Source organism: Lissotriton helveticus, chromosome 9 (genome assembly GCF_964261635.1).
Source record: "Lissotriton helveticus chromosome 9, aLisHel1.1, whole genome shotgun sequence".
In the NCBI taxonomy this organism is placed as follows: Eukaryota; Metazoa; Chordata; class Amphibia; order Caudata; family Salamandridae; genus Lissotriton; species Lissotriton helveticus.
In genome coordinates, this window is record NC_136070.1 from 226625203 (window position 1) to 226643445 (window position 18243).

At 46.9% G+C, this 18243-nt stretch overlaps 1 protein-coding gene across 1 annotated transcript in view; it reads left to right on the top strand.

Annotated features, from left to right (window-relative positions):
• The window catches only part of INO80 (INO80 complex ATPase subunit), a 534228-nt gene that overhangs the window by 407076 nt on the left and 108909 nt on the right, over positions 1–18243 (top strand). The window contains exons 29-30 of the mRNA XM_078659770.1: positions 271–343; positions 12054–12212. Coding sequence (XP_078515896.1) covers positions 271–343; positions 12054–12212 — 232 coding nt within the window. The remainder of the gene's footprint in view (positions 1–270; positions 344–12053; positions 12213–18243) is intronic.

Here is an 18243-nt window from a genome sequence, read left to right on the forward strand (position 1 = left end):
GTTTTGTACTGAAGCTGTGCTCTTGTGAAGTGAGATCACCGTATTGGACAACTTTGTAAGTTTCATAAAAAGGAATACCGCTTGTAGCTGGTTCTTGAAGAATGAACTGTATATTCCCTTTTACTGGTTACAAATTCAGCAAGCTTTTTTGCAACTATAACTTCTTTTAATGGTAATGGGCTCTGAAAGTAATAGTGCATGGAATCTTTCTGGATAGTTTATTTGGGTATCATGCTAACAAAGTCTTGTGTGTTTCACTCTTCATTGCAGAACGGACATCTTTGTGTTTCTCCTGAGCACAAGAGCTGGTGGCCTGGGTATTAACCTCACTGCTGCAGATACGGTTAGTGGTGCTGATAAAATGATAGTGTATCTCCTTAACATGAGGCCTGTGGTGTTGATGCGCATGCTTCATGTGGGTTTACTTCAACAATTCAAAAATGTTGTGCATTACTTTATGTTGCTCGATTTAAGAGTTAAACCTCAGAGTGCTTTCAAGTTTTACAGACTAATACTAAACCCATTAGCTTACTGAAAACTATTTTTCTGGGACTTGGAATCCTACAAGAAGGTGGTATTGCTCAGCCCCTATGCAACTTAAAAGGCATAAGATTCCTTTTTGGAGGGGAGGTGGGGATCTGAACGGTAACCTTGAAAAATATGTGTTGCGGATCACAGCAGGGTTTGCTGCCTTAACCCCCTACAATGCTCACTGGTACATAGAATGACTTCATGGGGCTAATAAGGAAATGGTCCACTATTAACCCAGACCTCGTTCTGGAGTAGATAATAAAGCGTAACCTTGAGCAAGTTCTGGAGTGTCTGGAAGTAAAATTAAATATCCCAGTTATGATTAAATCATTTAGGGCAATAAATTAGACAATCCGGGAACTTTTAACCTAGAGTTAGCGTGATGGGAAACAAAAAAAGAAAAGGTGGTTCAATAGAGAATGTTCCCCATCTGCATAATAAATTAAATAAAGTTTAAAAATTATACCACTTGACAAGGAGGCAGTTAGGCAGGCTCATATAGATTATAGGTGTGCTTTGGAGCACTGTAAGATGGAGATCAGGAAAGATGCCTGGGATAAATTACTTCAGGCGTCACAGAGCAAAGACCCCAGACTTTTCTGGCAGACAGTGAATGAGGAATATTTATGTGACACACAAAATGGTATCATTGACCATTATGCCGGAAACTTGGGTAAAACATTTTACTGAACTTTATGGTATTAATACTGAATCATCTAGTGGCATTGATCCTCAATATGAGGTATCTCCCTTGCAACCCCCGACCCTAGATGAGGTAGATGGGGCGCTTTGCCAGACTGAAAAGAATAAGACTCCCGGGCCTGATGGGATACCTGCAGATTTATTTTTAGCAGATATAACTTTGTGGCTACCAGTGTTAACAAATATACTAGGCTGCTATGTGGCCTTGGGTCCAACAGATTCCTGGAGATCGGTAATAATAGAATAATAGTGCCCATATATAAAAAGGGAGACAAGTCAGACCCTAAATGCAATCGACCAGTCTCCCTAATTGATTGTACCTGTTAGATAATGGGTTGAATAACATTGGAGAGATTGGAGGTCTGGATGGCAGAAAATGGGAAATTTTCAAATATTCAATATGGATTTAGAAAGGGTCTGGGCACTGTGGACCAGTGCCTCAGTCTGCACCTGGTCATCGGCAAATATACCGTGGTGAAGCCAGGGACCTTATACTTTGGGTTTATGGACCTGACTTCTGCCTTTGACTGGGTGCAGAGGGGGAGACTCTGGGAGAAAATGCTGCTCATGGGCATTGATCCATCTATCGTCCATTATCTGGCAGCAATGCATCATGGAGTCACAGGGAGAGTACGTTATGGAGCAGCTGGCGAGCTTACTCTACCAATAAAGATAGAGTGTGGGGTCCGCCAGGGATGCGTACTTGCTCCATTTTATTCTGCCTATATATAAATGACTTAGAAAGTAACATCAGAACTGGTAATATAGATGCACCAACAGTAGGTAAAAGGTCTCTACCGGATCTATTATACGCTGATGATTGCGTTTTAATGTCGAGAACTGGGGTGGAATTACAAAGGCTTTTAACTGGTTTTAATGGTTTTATATGCAACCTTGGCCTATAAACCAATGTTGCAAAATCACATGTAATGGTAATCGGTAAATCTCCAACAAAAACTTTTTATATAAATAATGGAATACTGTCTCAGGTACCAATTTTTTCTTATTTAGGTAAACTTTTTAATGAAAAAAATTCATGGACACATCTCGTAGATGCAAGGATTGGAAGCTTCAATAAAAACTCAGAGGCCATCTTCAGATTCACCCAAAAATTAGGCACTCACCCAATTAAAGCCATAATAGCCATCTACAAAGCACAGACATGTGCAGTTGCTTTGTATGGTGCTGGAGTCTGGGGCTTTACCAATACCCTGGGGATTCAGAGAGCAGAAAATATGATGTTAAAACGCATATTGACATTACCTAAAAGCACTCCTGCCACTATGTGCCAAAACGAATTAGGTGTAACACCATTTACTTTTTATATGCAATTAGCTCCCCTGAAGCTCTGGCATAACATATGGACCAAGGAGGAACCAGTCCTGAATTGTGATATCATTTTAGACTGCTTGAAACTAGACTCTGTAAAAATAAATAAATCCCTGGTTATCTTATAATCACGAACAATTAGGGAAGCCGGGTTTGGAGGACTGTTTCAGCACAGTGGGTGATAGTTCTGCAATCCCAAAAAATAATTTGAAAAAGGATTTTCTCTTTTATTTGAAGCAAGTAACACATAGTAAAGAGATGGCAAAAAAAGGGTTGTAGAGCACTCATTAGTCCGCTCCCCAAAAATTGCACCGTACCTTTCCTTCTATTTTAATCAGGTCAAAATGTTTTACTTGATTAGATTCAGGATGGGCATTGCTCATCTCTTGGTGTTGTACCCATGTGATGTATACTGTGATACTAAACTAGAAATGTGTCCATGTGATTCACTTTCTGCACAGAGCACCTTATATTTCATTTTTTTTGCAAACTTTATTCTGGCCCGAGACGTACCTTTTTAAAACCATAATTAAGATTTTTAAATATTAGAAAGTGCCACCTTGCGCTACGCCATCTACTTCTCTTAAATAACAAATGTATTTGTTTAATGATTTGTAGGTATATTTCCTCTGCAGTTCGGCTTCGTAACATTGTAAATAAATTATTCCTGTGTTTTGATTTTGTCAAAGATTAATTTTAATATGTATATTTATGTAATTCAAATGTTTTTATTGCTCTTTTATGGCTAAATTAGCCGAATAAAGATCTTATACTGACTGACTGACTTCATAAAGGAAAATGAAGGGCAGGAGCAGTACTGGCCTGAGTGAGAACAGGTTAATGCTCTCCTTGTATGAGCTGAAGCCTGCAATGTGCCACCATTGATTCACTCTTATAAGGAAGATATTTGGTGGCAATTGGAAATTAACCTGCTTTCCGCATGACCTGCGAAAGAGCACCCCGTCTTGCAGACTAAGCAGATATAATATTTTGTACTTAGTGTGGATTGCCACTCATTGGTGTCTTTCGGGGACTACAACAGCTCCATCAGTGTAAATAACCCACTAGCAGAATTGATCTCCGTAGGTTGATGGAGATGGTTACCCATGACTCCATCATGACCCAAATATGACCAGGCGCTTGCCAATTGTTGCCCAATAGTGTCATTGCACCAGCCACTATCATGTCACTGAGCGGCACAGTGAAGTGCTACTGCATCATCAGGACACTTTAGCAATGTTATGGGTAAAGTAGTAGAGATTTGTAAGCATGATTTGTTCCATACAAGGGATATTCCACAGTGGGACTATCTTCATTTAGGAGCAGTGCCATTTCTAACCTATTTGTACTCTGAAGTACAAATCTGTCAGTTGACCACAACCAACTGCACGGCTCCCAGCATTAGAAACATGAAAGGCAGTATGTTTCACAAGTTCACATTAAAATTAGTTGTTCACTGTGGATTTTTGGAAAAGTTTTTAGACTGCACAAAACCAGGTTCTTAAACAATGGAATATTACCCAAAAGTGAGACAGTATGTATACTATACAGCTGACCTGTACCCTGTTAGAAAGTACTCAAGAGATACGATAGCCAAAAAACTCACTTGTTTCCTCACATCTCAACACTCATGGCCCTCACTGCCACCCTACCATCTGTTTCCTTACATCATCAAATATTCCCTGGTGGTTCCATGTGCTGCTCAGTGATAGGATCATCTGGTGTTCCATTAGCTTCTAAACTGATGAAGAACCTGTGAGCGTATCTCCTGCTTCCTCTCCTTCACACGCAGCCTATCCACAACTAACTATTTAGGAAATACAAATTAAGACATTAGTAAAGAACTTTGTTTTCAAAATCCATACAATTAATAAAATACTAATTTACTACTCCTATTGCTAACTAACCTACACAGATTTATTTATTTATTTATTCAGAGTTTTATATAGCGCGAACAAGATCTTTACAGATATCAGAGCGCTTCACAGAAACAGGGGGTCACGATAGCATGAGGGTGACGCGACATAATATTGGGTGCAATATAAACTTCAGTAGCATGATCGGATAGCAGTCATGTTCTAATAGAATGTCAGTGAACAATCAGATAAGCGAAAATAAAAGTCGATACTGAGTCTTACATACAACTACGATAAAAATCAGGAGAACTTATGCTATAAGTATCTAAAAGTTACAGGGAGCAAGGGGAAGGGGCCTCGATATACAGTAGGCTAACATGAATAGTCTAATAATAGATATTTAGTGAGTAGCATAAAAGGATCGACTGCCCATCATGTAATTGTGGCAAACACGAGGAATAGACAAATCTAGATCATGCAACATATGACATTATTTGACATTAGACAGACATGAAACCAGTAATACCCAAGCGGCACAAAGTCACTGAGGAACAGACATTAAAGTTCAGGTGAACTTAGCCATGAGGATGGCTTTCACCTATTTCTTAAAGAAGGCCGTGGAGGAGATAAGCCTGGTTTCGGGAGGGAGTGCGTTCCAGATCCTCGGCGCCATTCCTGAGAAGGAGCGTTTGTATGTTTTTTCCTTCCGGAATCTGCGAGGTTTCAAGAGTAGGTTTTTTGAACTTCTGTTGGATCTCGACCCTCCTGATATAGATAGCTTTTGAGTGAGGTAGTTAGGTGCACTGTGGTGTACAGCCGCGTGTGTCATCACAGCAATTTTCAGTTGTATTCTGGCTTCAAAGGGCAGCCATTTCAGAGATTTCAAGTCGGGGGTTATATGAGAGTGTTTTCTTGAGCCCGTAATGAGTCTCGCGGCAGCGTTCAAGGAGGCTCTTAGGGGTGCAGTTGTTGCTAAAGGGAGACCACTGAGGGTCACAATTCCATAGTCTATGCGGGGGATGACGAGGGCTTGTAATGCATTTTGGAAGTCTTTGGCTGGGAGGAAGGGTTTCAACTTTCTCAATGTGTTGATTTGGAAATTAGCTCCTTTCGTTGCTTTGCTAATGTGCTGTTGCATGTTGAGCTTTGCGTCAAGTGTGATACCCAATGATTTCGCGGAGTCCACGATGGTGGGCCGGACATTGAGTGCTGTTAAGTGGTTGAGCCAAAGTTGGGTGGTGGTAGATTTCGCAGGGGGTGCTATCAAAAGGAACTCAGTTTTCAGAGCATTTAGTTTGAGGTGGTTGTCGGCCAACCACGATTGGGTCTTTGTGAGAGTGTAGTTCAGGAGTTTGATATCATCCGGGGATTGTACCTTTAGGTAGAGTTGGGTGTCATCGGCATGCATATGGAAGTGTACATTGGATGCTTGGAGCAAGGAGGCAAGTGGTTCCATGATGAGGTTGAACAGTGTGGGTGAAAGGGAGGATCCTTGTGGAACGCCTAAGTCGACTGGCACAGGCGAGGACAACACATTGTTGATCTTGAACTTCTGAGACCGGTTATGTAGGAAGGAAGTGAACCATTTGAGAACAGTCCCGGATAAACCCATTCTAGCGTTTAGCAGATCAAGGAGGTTCTCATGTTTGACCGTGTCAAAAGCTGAGGAAAGGTCGAGGAGGATGAGGAGGCATGAATCATTGCGATCAAGGATTTGGTGGGCGTCATCAATTATGTGAGTCATGGCCGTTTCCGTGCTGTGTTTCGCTCGGAAGCCTGATTGATGGGGGTTGAGGAGATCAAACTTGTCAATGTGTTTTGTTAGTTGAAGTTGTACACATTTTTCCAGCAGTTTGGCCAAGGTGGGGATGTTTGTGATGGGACGGTAATTGTTTAGGTCAGACGGGTCCGCTGTGGGTTTCTTGAGTATGGGCGTGACTTGCCCCACCTTGAGTGAGTCAGAGATGAGACCTTGTTGAAGGGAGCTGTTAATGATTTTAGTCCAGAGTGGGAGGAGCATGGTGGTGAAGTCTTTTACCGCGTTAGCAGGCAGGGGGTCTGTGAGGTGATTAGAGGGCTTTAGGGTACCGAGCAGTTTGAGTATTGCATCTTCTGAGTAGACGTCAAAGGAAGCCCACGATGCGCTGTTTTTTGGCTGAGCGTTAGACATTCTGATGTGCACAGGGTGTTGGCTTACATCATTGAGGAGATCATTTCTTATGTTGTCGGTCTTTAGCTTGAAGAAGGCGGAAAAGTCTTCACTGTGTGGGATATCGCTTGTTGGGTTGTTTGATTGTAAGGGTTGCGGCTTTGTTTGACTTTTGACTAGTTCGAACAATTTTCTTGGTCGGTTTTTCGCTTGGTCAAGCTGGAGGCAAAAGAAGTCAGATTTCGCACGCTTGATTTTCCTAAAGTAGGCATTTCTCTTGTTCTTAAGATTTTTGCGATGTAGTGATGAGGGATCAGTTCTCCAAGTGCGCTCAGCCGATCGCATAGCTCGCCTGTCTTCGTTGAGTCTGCCGTCATACCAGGGGTTCGAACTCTTGGTGGAGACTCTCTTTAGTTGCAGTGGGGCGGCTTCGTTGATTATAGAGGTCATGGAGTCGAGGTAGAGACTGTCAATGATTGAACATCAGAGACGCCAGCAGGGGGAAGGAGGAGCCTGTAGGTGTGGGGAGGTAGGGAGTTAGGGTTGATATTCTTCATGTCCCTTTTCCAGATCTTGCATTTGGTGGGTTGAGCCGTGAAGGGTTTGATTTTTTCATTGATAAAGAAGGTGATGATGTGATGGTCTGACCAATCACAGGGTTGGATTGACCCCAGTTGGGTAGAGTCTTCTTTGGCGATGATAAGATCGAGTATCGAACCTTTATCATGTGTTGGGCTGTTGCATATTTGGGTGAGGTCAAGCGCATTAAGGAAAGATTTAAGACTATTCACCACTGTGTCTTTCTGATCGTTCCAGTGGAGATTAAAGTCACCCAGGTAGATTTGAGTGATCTGCCGACCGGCGTTGGAAGTAATAGTGTCCATGAGTTGTTGAGAGAAGATGAGGTTATCCCCCGGCGGGTGATAGATGAGGTGTAGAGCACATACTGGTTTGCCCTCACTGGAGATATCGAGGCAGAAGAGTTCACAGGAGGTGAGGGAGGGGGAGGTGACTTTGGTGACGGATAGATTGCTCCTGAAAATGCATGCTATTCCCCCGCCCGTCTTGACGGTCCTGTCGAGTCTGATGATGTGGTAATTGGGGGGAACTAGTATATCCATAATGGGCGTGGAGGCTTCAGTTAGCCAGGTTTCCGTCAATATGGCTAGGTCAAGATCCATTGATGTGACGAGATCTGCAATGTCGGAGGAGTGTCTCTGGGCCGATCTGCAGTTGAGAAGGATGCATTTGAGTCTGGGGGTGAGAAGGGAGGTCGTGTGTTCTAGCGATAGGGGGACTCTTCTGAGGTTGTTTGGGACAGAGCTTCTGATGTTTAGTGTTGGGTGCCTAAAGGGATTTTAGAGAATAGTAGGTATGGGGAGGTGAGTGGGGGCTATGTGTTTTACCGGTCCTGGGCCAAAAGAGCGGAGGAGGGTGCGTAAGTCGTGGTCCGACAGGGAGTTAAGGGCACGCCGGGGACGGTGGGTGTTGTTGCGGACGTGGATAGAGGGCCAGTGTAGAGAGCGTTGAGTACGAGGGACTGTGGGGAGAGTGCGTCGTTTGTTGGATACGGTGGTGGTCGTTGTGGGTCTATGTTGTCTGGAAGGTGTGTGAAGAAACTCTTTGATGATGCGGAGCTCGTCTTTGAGTTGTAGGAGGGTGGATAGGATCAGGTCGAGAGGTGTCTTGGTGTTAGTGTTCATGATGTGGGCCATGGGCGAGGCGTTGAGAGGGGAGTTAGTGGGCGAAATTGGGGCGGGGAGGTGGGGCGAGGCGTTGAGAGGGGAGTTAGTGGGCAAAATTGGGGCGGGGGTGGGGTATGCTAGCATTAGTGGAGTTTTCTGCTGTTAAAGAGGGTGGGGTGGTATTCGGTGGGTGCGATGAATTGTAGTTGAGGGGTGTGGGTGACGTAGGGGGAGGGTAGGAAGTAGTGGTGGGGGCGTTGGTGGGGGGTGGTGCCGGTGAGTTGAGGGATGAGTGAAGGTCGAAGATAATAGGGGTGGTAAGAAGGAAGTGGGGGCTGAGTAATGGGGGGAGAGGTGGGGGGGTGTTATTGTAAGGGAGGACGCAAGTTCTGGGGTGCTAGTTGGGAGTGTGGGGGAGTGAGGGGTGAGAATGGGGGGGGGTTGAGAGGGAAGAAGATCTGCCACGGGGGGGGGGGGGAGAAATACTCCGGGTGATGTTGGATTCAGCGAGATTCGTGTGAGGTGTGAGATGGGGGGAAGGGTGGGTGGGGGTAAGTTGGATGTGCAGGGGGGGAATGAACTACGTCTGTAGGTGAGGGGAGCGGGGGGGGGTAACGTCAGGTGTGATCCTGACTATAACACTGGGGGGATGGGAGGGGTGTATGTCATTCCGAGGTTGCGGTGGGCAAGGCGGGTTATTTTGAGTATTGGTGTTGGGGGGAGTTGTGTAGCTTGATGTGTGCGGAATGGAAGTCCGCCGTTTGGCGATGTGTTCTAAGAAGGTAGGGAATAGGTTGTCTAGTCGGTCAAGGTTCCTATCATTGGCTTGGAGTAGAATGGTCCCATTGTTGTAGATGGTGATTGTGGCTCTGCCTGGGAAGACTAGGGATGGTGTGATAGAAAGAGTTAGGCCATGAGCGGATTTATTGGTAGTGTGAATAGTGAGAGTGGAGAGGAACGCTTTCCTCCATTGTGCTCTCCGTGTAGTGTAAAAGATGATATCGTTGTTTGTGTCACCGTTGGTCAACGAGAAGTAGGTGTCCACACACGGTAATTCGGGGTGTGCCTTTAGAAAATTATGTTTGTAGCGTTTGGCGTTTTTTTTGGTGAGCTCAGGTGGGTATATGATTTTGTAGGTGTGCTCGCCCAAGCGTTCCATGGCGGAAGAGGCGTGGGAAGAAGAGGTGGGGAGCTTGTGTAGTTGCGGTGCCATAAGCCTAAATGGTAGACTGTGGGCAAGAGGTATGGATGACTAGTCTAAGATGGCTGCTCCAGTGGTGAACTATTCAAAGATGGCCACCACGGTGGCATATAGGGAGCCAGAAGTAGTCCTATCTGTATTGTTGATGTGCCTTAGGGAGCTAGCTTCCCTTTCCGGGGCAGGTCGAGTTAGTCCATCCTCTTTGTTGTTAGGAGGGAAGGGAAGAGATTAGGTTTCAAACTGTTCAGGAGGCGAGGAGGAAGCCTTATCTCTGTTAGGGTGACCTGTGGCCACGTTGGTATGCAGCTTCACGGTCGTTTGGTGGGCAGTGGAGGCGATTTATGGCTTCGTTATATTGCCCCCGCCATTTTAGGTAAAGGAAAGTGAGATCAGCTAGAGGGTCGCCATGTAGTGGGTTTATCTGTGAACACCCAGCAGGGTTTTATAAGCAGTATGGTCCACCTAATACAAACCAGGTTCAATGTTGTTAATCCGAAGAGTTTCGAACCCCCCACCGTTCACCCATTGTCAAGTTACCCCGATTTAACCTGGACAAAAAGACCTTCCCTGAAGGAATATTTCACCAATAAAAGTACAATTACTTAGTGCTATTTCCTATTTAAAAGAAAAATTGAAGCCGTAACTTCAGAACTACGGTCCTTGATCACACACTCTCTCCTATAGATGGTGGGCGATCATAGCTCCCCACAGACTCTCCGGCGCCACAGTGCCCCCTCCCCTTCAAGGCATCTTTCATGTCGCAGCATGCCTGAAGAAATATGACCATTACCCCAACACTGATAAATCTGACTGACTCCTCTCACTGGCCTCCACCATCTTCAGACACCACTGCCTCATCTGCAAAAGCATCGCCACCAGCCCATCAATCGGGCCCATAAGCTCTCCAACTCTGGTGGATCTTGGCACACCCATAGCCAGAACACCATCAGATTGGAGATGAAGAAGTGCAAAAAAAAAACACCCAAAAAGGAACAAGCCATATACATTTATGCACCCGGGATCTGGACCCACATTACTGTGTACAAAAGACCGGTCCATCAGTGCTCCACTTAGAGACAGAGCTAAAGTCACACACCTTAAAAAAATGTCACAATGTGGTGACAGTCATCTTCTGCTCCCAAAACCCAACTAACATTTATTTGTCGACTGCATATTTGCCTTAGAGCCACTTCAGCACTCCGCTACCTTTCGGCTAAGTTTGTGCTGCACAAATACCAGTTTCATACGCAGATACCAAAAATTACTGAAAAAAGAGAATTAAAATAAAAAAATTATGTAGCATAGGTGAGAGAATAATACTGAGGAAAATGACTTCATCTGTTTATTGCGCATAGTCTCCTGGACCTGACAGTGATGGTTTGCATGAACTGACATTTGTTAATCTGTCTTGCCTTCTGCATTATTCAGTCTTTGTTTGTAGATTCGTGCTAGAAGACACCTTCCTCTTGTCTCAATAATGGACACCTCCCTCACTATCCCGGAAATCAGTTAACACTAACTTCATTTTGAAATCATAATTTAGGCAACTCATTAGAATAGCTGCTACTTTGTTGTCAGTGGAATTAAACTGTGAAAAGCGTTTCCAGAAAACTAATCGAAAGAAGAGTGCTGTAGTATTCTGCAAAATGTATTTTTCTCATGAAGCTTCCTATCCATATAGTTCCCAGTATAATCTCTATTCCTAAACTCTCTCTGCAATGATACCATTGGTGGTATTACTGTGCGTCTAAAGAGATGGTTAGATACATACACTGCTTATGTAACTGCAAATATCCATACAGAGATCCTGGAGTTCTTGACTCCAGTTGTGAATTGAGTGACCTTTCTCCGTTTACAGTAGAATCAGACTAGTTCTTCCTATCATTGGACACTGCTTTAGATTTTCTAATTAATTTTCATCCTCACTTCCACTTACTGTGTCTCAACACCACTTCTACCTCTTCTTTAACCGTAGCTTAACCTGGCACATTGCACAATTATCAGTGATTTTGATGGAAAGGTTTCTTTAGCTAATTACAAGTGAGTGGGTTTAGTGGTTTTGCTCCAAACAAGTGTGGTATCCATTCTGTTTTAGGCCTGCTCAGGAAGTCCAGTAATCATGCAGGATCAGATTATTAGCTATTGCTCTAGCACAATCCTGTACTCTATTTCTTCTAGTAGTCCCGCACTGGACCTCTCTTCCATTCAGTGCTCTGTCGTAGCCACAAGGCTACATGTTCTGGTGCTGTTTAAAATTCTTAAATAATTAAAAATTCACCCAAAAGATTTCTTAAAGGGAACTTATTTCTCTTGATGCTTTCAAGTAGTTCTATATAGTATGGTGAAAAAATGCAGTTGAATCCCATGCCTTTTGGCCTGGTAATTTTTGCGAAAGGAGTAATCTTTAATGTAGGAGAAACAATTCATATGCTAAGGTTCTGAGAATTCCAATACCTTTTTACGTGAAGAATGTTCCGTACTCAGCAGTCCTCCTGTCTCTTCATGATAGCAGCATGATAGCAGCATCAGTGAGAAGTGGTATGTTTCTGAGACGGTTTTCTTTTGTGCTGTGGATTCATTATTTTATTGTCTCCATGTAGGTGATATTCTACGACAGTGACTGGAATCCAACAGTAGACCAGCAGGCTATGGACCGAGCTCATCGGCTAGGTCAAACAAAGCAGGTCACAGTGTACCGTCTGATATGCAAGGGCACCATTGAGGAGCGTATCCTACAGCGAGCAAAGGAGAAAAGTGAGGTAAGGGAGAAGATTGATGGATGGAAAGGAGTAGTCATCGTTATGATGGACTGTGGGCTCATCTTCTTGAGTCACTCAAGAAGAGCCCCAAGCCATGCATACAATAAGTAAATCTTCAGCGGGTCTAAAATACTGTTTATTGCCAACACAGAAAAAAATTGTATATGCCGGTAATCAGTCACATTGGATATTTAGCTGAAGAATTAAAAGGTTGCTGAGGTGTGTCTGTTTACTTTCAGTAACCACTTTTTCAGATCTCACAGTGCTAAAGGCCGCTGCCTGATACATTCATAACTGTCTGCTGATAGCACATCCCACATTTGTTGGATTTTGTTGAAAATAGGGATGCACATTTTTATCAATGTTCGAAACGTTGAACTATTAAAATGCCATAGTGCAGTTGTAGTCTCTGTCAGCTGTCTTAAATACATTAGCCACAGAAAGGCATTTCAAAACTGTATCTCATAGAGACATCTAGCCACAGATTCCTTACCTTTGAATTTCCCAAGCGTCAGACTGGATCTGGAAGATTTTTCTTTGAGCAGTTCCCCTGCGCACTGGTAGGTGGCGTTGGTCATCAGGACACTCAGAGAAGAGGCATAAGAAACACAAGAAGTCGAAGTGTGCTTAGACTTCCCCTTGTCTGTCGACTGACGCGACAAAGGAGCATTGTTGCCAGAGCACTGTTTCTCAGAATTGTTGCGACCCCCTTCTCAGATTAAGGAATTTTACAACGTAATGATCCAACTGGCATTGAAAACCTTTCTACCCTCCTTTAAGGGGAGGCTGATCCAAGTGTTTACATCAACACCACTGCCATGTGGTACTGCAATAAACTAGGCATGGTGGGCTCGTGGACCCTTTGCCAATAGGCCCTGCGTCTCTGGAAATGTGGCTGGAACAGCAGGGCATATCCCTGGTGGTCAACACCTGGCGGGTTCACTGAACGCCTGAGCGGACAAACTCAGCCATCGATGCCTAGCAGATCACGAATGACGTCTCCTCATAGAGGCGGCACAAGGTATCTTTTAGCAGTGGGAAGAGATCTGTTCACCTCCGCTGAGAAGGCGCAATGTCAGCAGTTTTGCATGCTGGAGTTTCCAAGGCGTCTCTCGCTATGAGACTCTTTTTATCCTGAGTGGAGCTCAGGCCTCCTGTACCCCTTTCCCGCCCTTCCCACTCCTGCCCAGAGAACTTAAGAAGATCAGTAACAACCGGACCCAAGATATCCTTGTGGCTCCGGACTGGACACGGAGAGTCTGGGTTCTTGAGCATCTCAGTTTGAGCATTAATCTTTCAATCAGGCTGTCTCTTCAGGGGAACAGAACAGTTGACCGGTTTCAACATTCCTCCCAAAGTCTGCAATGTTATTCTGGCATCCAGGCGTCCTAAACCAAGACGGTGGAACAAATTTGTATTATATTGTGCAGAAGAGTCTATTCATCCTCTTTCTGCTCCTCTGTTTGATATTCTTCTTGTTATCCTTGCTGTTGCCCAGCAGGCCTCTGTTCTGGATACTCTCGAGGGCTACCTGTCTGCTCAGTCTGCTTTTTTGTGACTGCCTGACCAACCCTCTTTATTTAAGTCCCCTGTGCCTCAGTGGGACCTTAATTTGGTTCTCACATATCTGATGTGTTCTTACCATCAATACAAGCGTTCTAGTGACAATGACATTTGCCTGGAGGGTGAGTAAGCTACAGGCTTAATCATCCAAGCCTCCATTCCTGTCCGTTTTTCCAGTTAAATTGGTGCTTCACACGAGAGCTTCTTTCTTGCCGAAAGTGGTAAGACCATTCCATGTGGGCCAGTCAGTCTCCTTGCCTACCTTTTACACTCCTCCACATCCTTTAAAAGAAGAGGAGCGACTCCACCGTCTGGACCCAAAAAGAGGCTTGCTGTTCTACCTTAATCGTAGAAGAGAGTTCCGGGTGGACGACCAACTCTTCATGAGGTATGTGAGAGCGAAGAAGGGTCGGGCGGTACAGAAACAAACCATTTCGTGATGAGTCATTTTCTGTATAAAGATATGCTGCACACTGGCTAAGAATCAGCCCCCCTGAGGGCTTATTTCACAAGAGCTAAAGCTGCTACCACTGCGTTTGCATGTGGAGTCCCAGTCCTAGATATCTGCTAGACAGTGACGTGGGCGCCCCGGCATATGTTCACCAAACACTACTCCCTGGACAGTCAGGCCTGCAGGGATGGGCCCTTCACCCATTCAGTCCTACAAGACTTATCTGAAAGAGACACGTTAGTGATAGATTCCTTACCTTAGAATATCCCCAGGCGTCAGACTGGATCCGGAAAATTTTGCGCAGCAATACCCCTGCCGCCGGCAGGTGTCGTCCGCGGCTCCGCGTCCGTCGTCGGCGTTGTTAGCGCCCTAATGACATCGTCGGAGTACTTGGACGCCGCCCATGCGCGCTGACGTCAGTTCTTCTTTTTTCCGCGCCAGCTAGCGCAGATCCGGAGAAGCTCTACCTCTTAGTCATTTTTTTACTAAACTTTTTTGATCTTTTGATCATTTCTCTACTCAAGTCTTCGACTCCGACGGTGCCGGTAGGGATGCCCGGGTTTAAACCCTGCTCCAAGTGCGACCGACTGATGTCGGTTACCGACCCCCATCGCCGGTGCCTCAAGTGTTTAGGCCTCGACCACCACGACCGCACCTGCTCCGACTGCCGGGCCCTGACGTCTAAAGCTAGGCGGGAGCGGTCCCGCAAGCGACTCGAGCTCCGGCAGTCGGCCCCGCGCCGCTCCAGGTCCCGGTCCCACAGGAGGTTGAGGGACCGGTCGCGGGGTCGGAGTCCTCGCAGCTCCGGGAGTGGACATAGGTCGTCAGGATCCAAGTCCTCAGGTAAGAGGCATGAGAGGTCGGAGAGACGTCATTGTTCCTCCGACCCACCCCGACGCTCGCACGATGCGGCCGGGGGTTCGGGTGACACCACCCACGCGGCTCCGACGGAGTCGCAGGCGTCGCCGCCTGCCCCACACCTTCGGGTCCCTGAGCATGATGCGACGCCAGAGGAGGTCGAGCGGTACCTCATGGCCATGAGGTCCCTCCCTTCTCAGCTGGGTCCCGTGGCGCCTCCGGGCCCAACGATCCCGGCTGGAGGGCCTAGCGGGTCGGGTGCTTCGGCTCCGACGCCGTCGGGTGCTTCGGCCCCGGTGCCGCCGGCGACTTCGGTCCCGGCGCCGCAGGCCCTCACTGGATCCACTTCTGGATCCGGGTCGTCGCCGGTCGACCTCACCGGCGCCGGCCCTGCGGGTGTCGCCCCCATCGCCCACTATGGATGCCGTCCCCAATCCTCCCTTCGGTCCGGATCTGGCGCCGGAGCTGCGCTGCTGGGCGCCGCTCCCGATGGCCTTTGGAGATTTCTATTTCCATGAACCGGCCCCGTTTGTTGACCCTGCTCTGCAGGAGCTGGGTGACGAGGGTGATTGGGAGGGGTCTGTGGACCCTCTGGCACAAGAGCGCCAGTCTCAACAGGACTGGACATATGAGCTTGGGGAGGCCAGTGGAATTGACACTTCGCCACACACTGGATTTGTCTCCCCTCCCACCGTGGCTACGGAGGAGAGGGCTACTTGCAGTGTAGTGTTGATGAGGGCAGCCAAGGCCTTACACCTTGAGCTCCCCGTCGCGGCCATGAGGACTAACCTCCTCACTGAGGTCCTTAAACAGCAGGCAAGCTCCACTGAGCCTCTGCTGCCGTTTAATGAGGCCTTGTGTGACATTCTTGTGGGCACTTGGTCCAAGCCCGCCACAGGTCTGCCTGTGTATAGGAACGTGACCAGACGCTACCGCCCGGCCCCGGGGGACCCTTGCTTCTCTTCCAGGGGATCCTCATCAATAGTCATAAGCATTAGAATATTCCCGACCATGCGCGGGACCCCGGAAACACTATATTATATGTGCCCCATATATATATATATATATATATATATATATATATATATATATATATATATATATATATATATATATATATATATATATATATATAAAACATGCAGTAGCAGCCAAATCACATCAGAGCTGAAATATGCTGTGAAGAATTTCCACCATACATGAATAATATGCATTAGAAACATGAGAAACAACACAAAAGATTGTTTAGAAACTGTTTTAATGCTTAGGCAGCAGTAGAAATTCTTATAACTCACTGAGAGCATAGAAAGCTCCCAGGCTGCATTGCAAACACACAGCCTAAAAAGACTGAAAAGCTAACCTGTAGCTGTATACAAAAAAACTGACACCGTGCCTTTAAGGCACCCATGACCCCCGGTATCCTATCATGCCTCAGGGGTGACAGTTAGGTCAGTTGTTCTTTCCGGCTCCTTCAGGAAGGATCCTGGTAACACAGCTCCACTAATTTCTGTTTTCTCATTTGTATCCTGTGTCTGCCTGAAGAACATGATCCAGGCACCTGTCCTCACTGCGAGCACCTGTCAGAAAGAACTCTCAAAGACAGGGAGAGAATTTGCATCTATGGCCTGGCTCACAGGTCATCCAGAGGAAGGTCTCCGGTGAAGAAGGGCTCCAAGAAGGCTAGAACATCTTCAAAAGAGAAGTCTTCACACCCTTCAGCTTCAGCGTCAGGCTTGGCGCTGAGGAAAGAGCCACCGGTGGGTCATTTATCTTCAAAACTACTCGCCGTCGAAAAGAAGACCAGGTACGTCGACGACGTCGAAGGATCCAGCTCCGTCGTCGAAAGCACCTCCGTCGTCGTCAACGTGGGCGACGATCGGCGTCGAGAAATGTGACTCCGCCGCCGTCAACCGGGCGACGGTCGGCGTCGAGATCCAAGGCCCCTCCGCCGTCGTCATCCCGGCGACGATCGGCGTCGAGGGAGGTGACTCCTCCGCCGTCGTCATCCAGGCGGCAACCGGCGGCGAGAAGTGTGATCCCTCCGCCGTCGTCTAAGAAACGACGTTCGGCTTCGAGGACCAAGACCCCTCCGCCGTCGACAGCAAAACGGCGATCGGCGTCGAGGGTGACCAATACCCCTCCACCGTCGTCGCACAGACATTCGACGTCGAGAGAGAGGGCTCCGTCGACGGCTGGTCATCGCCGTTCGACGTCGAGAGAGAGGGCTCCGTCGACCGCTGGTCATCGCCGTTCGACGTCGAGAGAGAGGGCTCCATCAACGGCTGGTCATCGCCACTCGACGTCGAGAGACCATAGATCCTCGCATCGATCGCCATCGAGGCATTCGAGGTCGAGATTGATGGACCCGCCGACTCCCCGGAGGCATTCGGCGTCGAGAAAAAAACGTACGACGCCAGAACGCTCGACGTCGAGACATTCAGAAAGGGCTCGATCGTCGTCAAGAAACTCTGTGATCATGGTTACGGAGTCAGCTTCTCGCCATTCTACTTCACAGTCTTCTGGCTCCTCAACAACATCCTCAAGGTCCAGAAGTCCTGCCTCCTGTGCGTCAGCCAGATCCTTCAGCTGCGGAGGTCAGACTTTCACCCAGATGGTACCAGTCATTGGACCATTGGCGAGATTCAGGGGCTACCAAACGTATGCACGAGTATGTCAGTCCTCAACACAGATCTCCTCTTCAGAGACTGGTGGATGAAGTGGACAGGCGTAGTCCTCCCAGGCGCCAAGCAGACAAATCACCTGTGAGAAGACCAACCAGATCTCGCTCTCCCAGAAGGGAAAATCCGGTTAGATCCCGATCTCCCAGAAAAGAAAATCCGGTCAGATCTCGTTCACCCAGAGGAGAAGATCCGGTCAGATCTCGCTCTCCTAGAAGGGAAGAGCATCCAAGAAGATCACGTGAGAGGAGGCACGGTGCTCACCGTAGACGTCCAAGAACTCAGTCTACTTCATCTACCTCTTCTACCAGGTCTTCCAAGAGGAATTACTCTCCCACGCTGACAGATATTCCTACTTCTAGATCCTCTCCAGTGGATGACATCGGCACTTATCTAGATGTCCTGCAAAGAGGAGCTCAGAAGCTGAGCATTGAAATGTCTGTCCCCCAGGTTACTACGACAGTAATTTTTGAAACTTTGC